The following is an 11,877-nucleotide window of genomic DNA, read 5'->3' on the forward strand; positions in this document are numbered from 1 at the left end:
CTTACCCTCCAGAATGAGGCGAGCTCCTATGTGTTATGATGATATTATATAATCCCTTGAGCATGGGTGGCTTAATGTGCTCACCTTATTCTCAAAAAAGTAATCCCTTGAGCAACGAAAAATATGTTACCGACGGGATTTTCTTTATCATCATATTTTTTTCCTATATTGTCTAGTTGCCAAAACAGCGGGAATCGTGAGCTGTCTTCGTCTAGATTTCCTTAAAAAATCACCGCACGATGATGGTATTTTTCTGATGGCTAGCCCATGGCATTTTCCTGACAGCCAGCCCTGTGAGTTTTCTAAAATTCTACGGCTGGGAAACACAGTATTTAGTCAAAATAAATAGCCCTGAACGGCTTTTTTTTTTTTTTAATGTTACTCCTCAACAGTTTCTTAGAATGATGGATTTGCTGTTCTGTAATTTCTATATGAAGGAGACCCTGCTCAAAATAATAATAATAATAATAATAATAATAATAATAATAATAATAATAATTGTACAAGCTAGACAAAAATTACCAGGGTGGGCCTAGATGCTTGACAGATGGATCACGGTGCACTGAGTTGATTCGCAAGTAATATTATTTTTTTCGGGGGGGAAAGAAAGAGCTAAGAAGGATAGCTATGATTTTATGTGATATGCACTAGAAACATCAAAAGATAGCAAAACTCTAGAGGCCCAACTCAAAAAGTCTTCCAGCATAATTTTCTATCCAATGTGCCAAAAAGTTAGCCTTGTTGGTGGTATAGCACCTAAAAATTGCTATATTGCAAAGAAATAATGAATTCAATTTGAATTTATATCTAGGGAACTTTTGAAAAATCAGCTTGATAGATAAGCTTGCCTAAGAATGCTATCCTAAGAACATAATTTACCCTCGTATGAGTTTGTCGTGATCTCGTCCTCAAAGTATAACAATCTGGCTTAACTTAACCCCCCTCTAACAAGTACGATCATTGACAAGGTAGATCCGATTAACTCCTTCAGTTGTCCAAAAGAGAAACATAATGAAGAAAATAAAGCGCAGCTGGGAGGCTAGACTTTATCGACTCCTTCAGTTGTCCAGAAGAAACATAATGAAGAAAACAAAATGAGAGAGTGACCCAGAGCCTATTTATAGACTCTATCAAGATGACCAAAGTGATGGGATTATTATGAAGATACACGACACCGCGCCACACCACGTGCATGGGTACGGAATGGCTGGTCAAGTTGAGTTGATGTCACACCCTACACCCATCACCTAGGTCGGCAACATGACATGGTTGCATAAATTCTAAAGCGATGCTCTAAAGATCATGTAAGGTTTTAAGATAAACAAACTTTTCAATAGTACCACAATAATTAAATTAATCATAAAATTTGATCTATAATTAGAAGAGTTTACTTAATTACAAAGATTCAAATGGTCATTTGGTATTAAAAAATCAACTATCTAACTAATAACTCCGACGCTCGAACTTCATATCCGACCCATCCGAGACTAAGCATCCTACAACTCTAAAATGAAAAAGAAAGAGGTGGTATGAGCTTTACAGCCTAGTAAGAATCTCTCGTGCTCAAACCAATATAGATAAAATAAATTTGAAATAGAAATTAGCTATAAACCATATCAAAATGCAAGCAAAATCATAAAACCTCATACCAATTATTCAACATAACTCAAATAAATTTATATAAATATGCACACAAATGTACGTCATCAAACATACAACTCCTTCAGAAAAATATGTCAAATATATCATCAGTATAAAATTTTTGTTCAATAGTGGTTTCATATATCTTAGCTTCTACTATTATCCAAATTTTTGATCAATAATTATCTTTCTGATTTAGACTATCCACAGTCATGCTTCAGCTTGGGATTGAAAAACCATAATTTTATAATTTAGCCTGTGGTGACAAATCATAATATTCATGCTTCCACCTGTGGTGGCAAACTAAAGTTTCACAATTTGGCACATAATTGGCAATCATAATACCCATGCTTCGGCTATAGCGACAGACCTAGGTTTCATGATTAGGCCCGTGAATGGCAATCCATAACATGACTAGTCCAAATCCATATACTCAGCAATCAAACTATTTAATTTCATCTATGGCAGAGGAAATATAATTTTATATTTTATTTCTTGTCAAATTTCAAAATGATTAGCATAATATTCAGAGCAACCAAAATCATCAATATCGAATACAATCAAAGTGATACAATCAAGAAACCAAAATGACCAGCATCATATTCATTAATAAATTTAGATCGACAGTAAATCGGCAATCACATGGCAAATAATGAAAAGATCTAGAATCATCGGTATACGTTACAAAAGTATTTATATCTATATAGGTGATTGTGTACAAAAATTCTTATCTCTATCAATCTCAGACTTTAGTATAGCAACACCAATCTACTTCTTAATCTATGAACTCGAGAGCATGGTATCCTTTTAAATTCTTGCCTCTATCGATCTTAGGCTCAAGTACAACCACCACCGATCCACTTCTCGATCCATGAACTCGAGGGTAGGATATCCTTTCAACACCTTCTTGCCTAGATGGTTGTCCCCATATAAGTTCAGGTCTCATCCTCTGATTAATTATAAATGACCATAATTAATATTGAAATATTGCAAAGGGATGATTAGATAGTTGCACAATATCGGCTCAGGATCTATGATTATACAATACCGATCGACTCGGAGCTCCCAGTCGCACGATGCTGGCCTGGGACCCCTCCAAGGGTCAACCAGTCTACAAGCTGTTAGATCCCTTCCTCAAGCTTATTAAGGAATCTAGAAAGAAAGAAAGAGTACAAAGAGGACAAGGGATAAAGAGAGAGAAAGAGAGGAGAGAGAGCAACAGAGCGAAAGAGAGAAAAAACAAGAGAAAAATAGAGACCCATTGGTTCTCTTCCCAAAAGAGAAGAAGCCGGCCACACCCACAACATCGACCTACGTCGGCGGTGGTGATGTCCCACGGCACCGATTATCGACTGGACTGGAGGAAAAAGAAGGAAAAAAAGAAAAAAGGGGGGTAGCCTTGCTTTCGATCCGAGGAAGACCTCAAAATGGTCGGCGGCGATGGCAAGCATCTGCCCTAGCTCAGCCTCTAGAGATGGCGGTGAGGACAACAGTAAGATAATGAAGTGGTTTCAGGTGGTTGTGATAAGAGTCAAGGATTAGATTAATTTGAATACAGTATGATTGCCTCACATTTTCAATTTTTCCTAGCTGATAACGTTGATCTTCCTGGCTCCACATGGTTTCTGTTTTATTTTCTGTTATTGATCTTTATCATTGTAAATTTATCGCCTCATACTTGTAACAGAATTCTCTATATTTAGAGCAATATATACTCTGTTTTGGTAGGAAACCAAAACAGTTTTTTTTCCATCTTTCACATAGGACTCGTTTGGTTCGCGGGAAGCATTTTTCTTTCAAAAATATGATTCCTGGAAAGCAAATTCCTAAGAAGAGGATGCCTGGAAATGTACTTCTGGCATGTTTGGTTGACCATAGAAAAGTGACAGATTTTCAGAGTGCTTATGTTTGGTTGACCATCTACTTTTCTGAAAAAGTTATGTGTAATTCCTATTATACCCTTAATAAAAATTAGGTCTTTAATGCCTCTTTAATGTTGAAGGGCCTTTTTGGAAAAAAATAAAAATTGAGTGATTTCCAGCTAATGGAAAAGTAACTTTTACCATATTTCTCATGGGAAAGGTTTTTTCATGAAATGTGGGAATCGTATTTTCATGGGAATACAATTTTTCCGTCTCTCTCCTTTGAAAACTCTAACCAAATAAGAGGCATCTCATTACTTTTCCGTTGACCACACTTTCTCCTCTTCTTTTTCCGCGAACCCAACGAGCACATAGTGGCTGGCGGCAAAAAAAGAAACAAAAAAAAAAGAACCAAAGAAATAGGGGAACCTCTTATGGCTAAATCCAGTGATCGCTAATGACAATCAGGCCATCGATGATGTCCAAAGAACTTGGAGATAGGCATAGAAGAAGGATTGACGTAGATTACCTCATTCCGACAATGAATCGATGGTGGCTCGTCGGGAACACTCAACGGAAAAATCAAGGGAACGTGGATATATAGATCTTGCCGGCGATTGATTAGGGATTAGGAACAATGCATAGAGGAAAGAAAGGAGATCCTTTTATAGATGAAATTCAGAGTTATTACCGAAATCTAGCGAGCCCTAGAATTCATTTTCTGATGGAATCAGGAAGAAGATGCGACTCCTATTCGGAGTTCTCTTCTTCCGTCTCATGTGCCCAGCACATGAGCTCCCTTTTTTCTATTTTTTCTTTTTGGGTCTTGCGAAAAATTTGTGTTGGCTAAGATTCATGCTAGCTCTCGAGCCATCAATAGACCGGGCCCTTAAAGACAAGCCAAGCCTCGTGCTCCCGGGTGTGTGCTCGCCAGCCCATTCTCCTTGAAAGCATTTAAACCCACAGATCCGCGCGAGGCAATGTTCACTTCGAAGCAGCAAGAGACAATTCAACCACACATAGAAACATAAGGATCAAAATTTCAAGCTAGACGACACAACCTTTGACTGAATGATGACAAATTCATAAGACCAAACCTTGGCTCAACGTGTCTATATTTATGGATCAAAACATTAGGACAACAATTCCAAGCTTCACTACACATAAAATGAATTATAAGAAACTGAAGTAACTGACAGAAAGAAGACGTATTAAGAAAGAATGTGGAAACAATTTGAATATTCCGGCAATTTTTTTTTTTTTGAAGGAAAAAATATTCCAACAAATGTTAAGAAAGACAATTCTCCATGTAAAACATTTTGATACCAGAACTATTGCTATTTGTCCTTTGTATGCACAATTATAGGACTCCTCACGCTGTGCTTGCGATCAGACCATATAACCGAAGCGGATGCGAGCGAATTTATTGCATGCAGTCGCCCAGAAACTGTCACGACAAACTTTTGCTTCTCATGTAATTTTCTAAATGATAATTGGTTGGGTTCCACAGTGACCTTTAGTTTGGGATCTGAGCTAATTCTTGCTGTGTATTTGGAATCCGCTTTGCCAACATTAGTGACGGTTCTCGAGAACTTTCCTATGAAGGGCTTGTCCAATTCAACAAAGAAAGCCATGGAAGGGTAGTTTAGATCCCTTGCACTTCCCTTCTCGCTTTTGGAACAGCTGCTCTTATCTCCAGTTATGAGTCTAATCATGGATGTGTTGTAACCTTGGTAACATAGCATTTTAATGTGGTCTTCTGCGGTAGCATCATACACCAGACCGGGATGAACTGCCTTTCTCGGGTTGACTTGGCCAGCTCCATAGGCCAGTTCAGCATCCTGATGGAGCGAAGGATTCATCGGAGAAGCTATGTCACAAATCAAAGCGGAAGTTACCTCACCAAACTTGTTCATTAATTTATAATATCAGCATATGAGAGCTTGCTTGCTGTTAATCGGTAGAGGAAACGGTGTGCCGTAGAATTTAAAGTTTGTAATAGATTTATGCTAACTATGCAAGCCAAGATCCGCGGCAAGAGCATCAGAAGAATACCAGTCGTGATTAGAGCAGACATGATGGCTGCAGGAGACCACTTCGGGTGAAATGACTTCACATAAGCAGCAGCGCCAGTTACGTGAGGGCAAGCCATGGAAGTTCCTGATATGATGTTGTACATAACGGAGCGTGTGTCATTCTCATAGTCCGACATGGAGGCCTTCGGAGACCAACCGGCCAAGATGTCAATCCCTGGTGCACTAATATCAGGCTGCAAGTATTTCGTCATTATTGTTAGTGAAACACGGTTGTATAATTCAATCTAATTATGTGCGACAAACTCATGTCTTTGAGCTTATGCTGGCTCTCAGCTGAGACAATGGTTCACGTCTAAGCCATGCCCTACAAGGGATGGAGAATCTGAGGAAATGAATTACCTTTAAAATATCAGGTGTGATTATATTTGGCCCTCTAGATGAGAACGAAGCAATAACAGGAGCATTAGAATCAAAGACAGCTTCACTTTTATGTATATTAGCCACAGGATTCCTGTTCCAAGCCCATTTCCAAGGAATCTATCATTTCTGGACTCTTGGAACTACAGATATATATAGTTCTTAAAACTTGGTAGAACGTTGGGAGCTGAACTTACCTGCTTTTGTTTATATACTCAGTAAGACTCTTGAGCTCAGAATCGCTCACTATCAGGGCTGGAAGGGGGAATGAGTATGAGTAATCGAGATCACCTAACATAACTGCTCCCTCAGCGCCAGCGAGAAAAGGCACTGATACATCACCAGTGGTTCCACAGAAAACTATTTTCCCTTTCACCATGTCTTGCGTCAAGTTATAACATGCCCTGCAGGGCACAAGAAGGGATTATGAAAACAAAAGCTGATGACGCAAAGTTCTTGAGCTTGTTAGAAAATATGAAGAGGGCTATATAATGAGATAAACTAACCTAGCTAACCGTTTTATCTTTGTAATAATTTCGTCATATCAATGAAATGATATATTGGGAGACCCATTTCATCCTCAAAAAGAACATATAATGAGATCATAAACTAATTAGTAGCATTACCCGTCAGCAGATATGAAAGGGTAGGACCTCTTCTCTGTAGGAAAAGTATTGATAGAAGCTCCCTGTATGTTCAAACAGAAATCTTGTGAAGTTCTTGCAATGCATGCCGCCATCTCTTAAACTCCGAAGATTGAGACAGGAAATCCAACTCATCCTAGGAAACTAACTTACCACAATGGTCCTTCGATTTCCCAATACCAATTTGTCTATGATGTGCCTATCAGTGCTGCTAGCCGCTGCAACCAGCATCCATGGTGCAACATTAGAAACTGTCCCGCGGCCGGGTCCAGCATTACCTCCTGAGGCTGATACTAGGATCCCTTTCCTCATTGCATGGAAGGCCCCAATGGCTATCGCGTCAGTGAAGTAGTCTTCGGCAGAATATTTCCCTACTGAAATGGATATGATGTCAACCCCGTCGGCGATGGCATCGTCGAATGCTGCTAAGATGTCATGTTCTCCGCATCCCGTCCAACATATTTTGTACACAGCAATCCTGGCGGATGGCACCGCACTTCTGGCGGTCCCTCCGGCGAGGCCACATAGGCTTGTATTTTGTACACTGCAGCCTGCCACAGTGGATGCAGTGTGGGTGCCATGGCCTTCAAAATCGCGTGCGGATTCTTCACTGTCGGAGGATTCTTTCAAGCCATTGTAGTAGCGAGCTCCGATAATTTTACTAACGTAACACGATAACGATATGAGCTTAGTGACTTGTGCTACTAATAGAAATGAAAGCTATGCTCTACATAAAGGGCATGGTGGAAAAAAGAAAAGAATGAGGGAAATGATGAGAAGTGATGCATACTTGTTGCATTTTAAACTTATGCAAGCTCCCTTCCATTTACTTGGTCGTGGTCCAAAACCTTCATCACTGAAAGATTTAGATTCTGGCCAGATCCCAGTATCCAACATTCCGACAATAACATCACTCTCCAATGCTGGGTTTCGCCTTACGGTCTCAGGGAAGCGTAAGAAATCCCATGATCTTGTGGTGTGGGGTTTGAGGCTCTTGCTTGGGAAAACTGATACTATGTCTTCCATACCTTCAGATTTTATCATCGAAATTAAACAAAAGCGATAAAAACAATAAAATTAGAAAATGGAAAAACATAGCAACAGGACCACCTACGATTTTTCACAATGTGACAGCGTGAACTCTCCCAAACCCATTGCTGTTCAATCTTATTTATTACAAGAACAGCTTCAACTTTAGTTTGTTTGAGGATTATCTAGAAGAACATACCAGCTAGTTTTCCTTTCTCTTGCTTAGTGAGCTTAGCTGCAAGTCCATTAAAGCTTCTTCTATAGCTATAAACCAAGTTTTCTCTGGCTGAACTGCACTACCAAATCCAAATAATCAAAGTTAGTCCAAGTAAAAAAGATGATGGTCTGATTGATGGTTTGCTTTCAGGGCTGGGCGGGTACAGCATGCACGGGTTCACATGTGATCAACTCTAAAGCTAATCCTCATTAGGTCTTGCAAGCTAACCAAGTATAACTGAGAACAATGAATTTTGAGAGAGAGACAGAGAGAGAGAGAGAACCTGCCCTCAAGCACTTGATCTAGCAAATTAAGATGGTGGGACTCAGTTGAGTATCCCTCCGAAGGCAGCTGACCCATGTAAACGATATAAACCTGCATGAAATGGAACATCAGAGCCATCAAGTAACCAATTACCTGCAAATAGGGCTATAGCTCCGTGGTTGCCTCCCTCGTCCATTAGGAGAAGCTTCCACATTGGATCGTTATGTCTGACGTACTGTTGATTCTTTTCCTATCAACTTGGGCTTTTGTGGTATATACATTATTAACCTTGTTCTCTCATCTTAAACACGGCAATGTACGTCATGCTTAGTGGAAAGGTGTCTCTTGTAATTGGCACTCCTCATTTTTCAAAAGGAAGTTGTATTCTCTCTCTCTCTCTCTTTTTCCCGATAGAAGTAATTGGTGGGTTTGGGCTCTCGTTTTTCCTAAAAAAATGACAATGTTTGTATCATTTTCATAAAAATAAAGTACTCCATATCCTACTCAGTTATTAAGGAAAAAACTCTTTGCTACCAACTAGGCATTGTTCTTTCAATTGAAAGAGAATTAATATTTTATTTATGTAGAAAAAACTCTATGACTTAGAGCAATCTTTTTTGACTTTTTTTTGAATTTTATTTATTTATGACAGAAAATAATTCAAATATATGTCACAAAGTTGAAATTATTTTATGGGACTCCAATGGATGGCTATGATCCAGATTTAAAGGATAAATAGAAATTGCATCTATATTTGTAGACAGATGAAATACCAATAAAATATACATTTAGGATCTATATTCGGAATCATATAATTTTTATTCTTCAAGATTAAATGCCAGTGAGATCATGACAGAGTAAAAAGGCTCGCGAGAGACATCGCTAAATATCAGAGCAAGGAATTTTGTTCATGCTCAGATCAGACATATTTAGGAGAAAATAGACATGAACAGATAATCTAGACGGAATATAAATTACAAAATTTATATATCCTCTTTTATCAATTAACATAATGTTTTAATTTCTACAACGTTATATTATATGAGTTCTTGAAATTCTACATGCTGTGTGAGAAAGAGAAGGATCCTTATGCACCATTAATTAGCTGCCCAAGAAGACCAACTTAAAAAACAACGGCATGAAGACATATCCGTCTATATAAATATATTTTTTCCAGATATTCTATTTCTATATAGATCTACTCAGAATGTTTCTAACCTGTCTTTCTTCATCAGCTTCAGCAAAGGATGCACGCAGAGAGATGGAGACAATGCTAGCGAGGGAAACGAGTAGCCACAGTGGGTAGCTCTTGGAAGCCATGCTGCGAGGATCTGTGAACGCTGAGAAAACGAAGGCAACGATGCACATCTATATAATACGTCAGTGTAGTAGTCGTGGCAGTGTGAGGTGGTTTAGTTTGTTATGGGGTTTCGAATGGAGACCACTTCCCAGTAAGCAAGAGACCGTGCATTGGACGAACGAAAGGATCATTCCGCACCCCTTCTGAAACGGTGCAAAAGTAATTGCCTTCCACACCAGCGAGCTTAGCGTGTTTGCCTCTGAATTTACACCATGACATTACTCTTTATTAGCTGGTCTCTGGGGAGTAGAGCGGGGCGACACATGCGGGTCTGTGAGACCGGGTCTTAACAGCCAGATCCTGGCCCCAGTGCTGTCGCTAACAATCTTCTATGAGGTTTGTTTGTTGTTGCCCTTTAGTAATAAAATCAAAGAGTGACATCATTCTTTAATAATAATATCTTTGTATCCCATTTCTATTGTTGGGTGCACAGGTCAGGGGCGGCCCGATACATTTGGGAGCCTAAGGCGAATCCAATAAATGAGGCCTTTTTTTTTAATAATAAATTTTTTTAATAAATATAAAATATTTAAAAAAATAATATGAAAATAGATAGCTATCAAGTATACTATTTCAACAAAGATATATGAATCTAACAAAAGTAGACAAAAATTTTTTTCAGTTTAATATAATTTTTGAATGGAAATACAGAAATGTAATTGCCGGGCCATAAAACTGATTAAATAATTGAGATAATGCTGGGCAATACTGTTTACCATGTCAAGCAAGAGCAGGATAAGAAAAGGTCATCCCGTGGCACTTCATGGTAGGTAAAGAAAAGAATTTGTCCAGAAAGAAGCCTCTCTATAAGAGAAAGTAGGGGCATTATGGGAAATTCACTCCATCTAATTAATAAAAGTCCCGTCCCACCATCTCCCCTTCAAGTGAGTACCCAAGCAGCAACTGCAACATCACAGCACAGCAGCCATTCAACCCCCTCCCTCCTTTTCTCTCTCTACCACCCAAGAGGGGAGAAGAAACCCAGAGGAGAAAATTAAAAGAATCTCCACCCTCCAAGAACTCAAGAAGTCCATCTCCAATCTCTCTATCTTTCTTCCCGATGGCCGAGCTGGATCAGGAGTAATGTGAGGGAAGGAAAACCAAGACTAAAACCAAAAAAGAGAAGGGATGAAAGATAAGAGTGGCTTCAGGCGTGTATCAAGCCAACCAAATCCCTCCTCCTCCTCTCTCTCTCTCCACCCAAAACAAAACTACTGTCCCCAACTTCCCAAATTGCCTCTCTGCAGGCCAGGAAACTCTCCACCTCCCTTCCATCAAGGGGGAAGACTCGTAGCCTTCCATCAAGGGGGAAGCTCCTGTTCCTGTTTTCACATGGGGCCTTTGCTTCCTTTTGGTCACGCCTCCCGGAGGCCCTCCATTGGCCTGAGGCCTTAGGCGACCGCCTCGGTCGCCTAACGCTCGGGCCGGCACTGGCACAGGTCACTGTTCAGATGAATGGCTCGGCAACAAACGGGCTTGAGTTAGACTCGACGAGACACTGCACTGAGCTAGCGATCTTTCGTAAACTAAAAGAACGACCAGCCGACAACCGCCCTTTTCATGATTTAGAAATAGATAAGTCATAGGAGCTAATGATGAGAGCAGACCGAAAGAAAGAAAGACCAATACAGACTTGGCCTCTTTTTTTCATGTTGGAAAATTTTTCATTGGAATACTGTTCATGAGTGTTCAGATCAAAACTCCAACTCTCCAAATCATACTAAACTGGCAGGGAAACAAAAAGGCATGCTAGCAAGTCTTTCTTTTCATAATTGTAATATGTGAGAGTCATTTTATAACAAGAACAGATGAGACCTGACTGCCTTTTATATTTCAAACTCCAGCTGCTAGCCTTAGTCCTAGTCTTGAGAAAGATGATAAAAGCATATAAAAACTAGTTTTGAGCTTCAGACAATTGGTGATAGTAGAACTAAATGATATATTTATATCAGTAGTTATCATATACATGTTATAATATCAAAATATTGTACTAAATAAGAATTATGATAATATTTTACTAAAGGATTATATTAATCAAGATGTACTTTATTATATTAAATATTCATTATAATAGAGATGTACAAAATGTAATATAGAAATTTAACTAAATCACAAATGGGCAAACAATGTGAAATGAGAGGCTACCAACTCATCTCTCGCATCCTCGTCTATATGTAAAACTATCTAAAACCAAGAGCTTCGCTTCTTTATGTCTCCCTATAAAGAAGGTCCAGAAAGAAAAGCAGTAAAAGAAACAGCAGACAAGCGATTGAGCATTTGATCGATGGCGACCGAGATGGGAGCGGTGCTGCCGCTGAACTAAAGAGTCAGCGTGTTCGGGCTGCGGTGCCGCATCGCATCGCACTGGTGGAGAAGGGGCCGGGTGTGTTGGAAATATAAACCCAAT

The 11,877-nt window shown here is 39.3% G+C and overlaps 1 protein-coding gene across 1 annotated transcript; it reads right to left on the reverse strand.

Annotated features, from left to right (window-relative positions):
* Positions 1-4,840: 4,840 nt before the first annotated feature.
* On the reverse strand, positions 4,841-8,236 carry LOC103721973 (subtilisin-like protease SBT4.3). Its single transcript, XM_026810367.2, has 9 exons — positions 8,130-8,236; positions 7,829-7,920; positions 7,391-7,628; positions 6,754-7,261; positions 6,583-6,644; positions 6,154-6,360; positions 5,939-6,050; positions 5,559-5,772; positions 4,841-5,373 (listed from the first exon to the last, which is right to left on the reverse strand). Exons 1-9 carry the CDS (start codon positions 8,225-8,227, stop codon positions 4,841-4,843), a joined length of 2,064 nt encoding a protein of 687 aa, XP_026666168.2. The 5' UTR covers positions 8,228-8,236.
* Between the last annotated feature and the right edge of the window lie 3,641 nt (positions 8,237-11,877).

The sequence above is a fragment of the Phoenix dactylifera genome, chromosome 16 (genome assembly GCF_009389715.1).
Source record: "Phoenix dactylifera cultivar Barhee BC4 chromosome 16, palm_55x_up_171113_PBpolish2nd_filt_p, whole genome shotgun sequence".
Classification (NCBI taxonomy): Eukaryota; Viridiplantae; Streptophyta; class Magnoliopsida; order Arecales; family Arecaceae; genus Phoenix; species Phoenix dactylifera.

What these genes read in the sequence shown, in the direction of transcription:
- LOC103721973 (XM_026810367.2), bottom strand. Translation starts at nt 8,227, where the DNA reads ATGCAGGTTTATATCGTTTACATGGGTCAGCTGCCTTCGGAGGGATAC. An exon ending in CCTTTCATATCTGCTGACGG is followed by an intron (nt 6,361 to 6,582) that starts GTAATGCTACTA and finishes TGTGCCCTGCAG; the next exon opens with GGCATGTTATAACTTGACGC. An exon ending in GAGTATATAAACAAAAGCAG is followed by an intron (nt 6,051 to 6,153) that starts GTAAGTTCAGCT and finishes GGCTTGGAACAG; the next exon opens with GAATCCTGTGGCTAATATAC.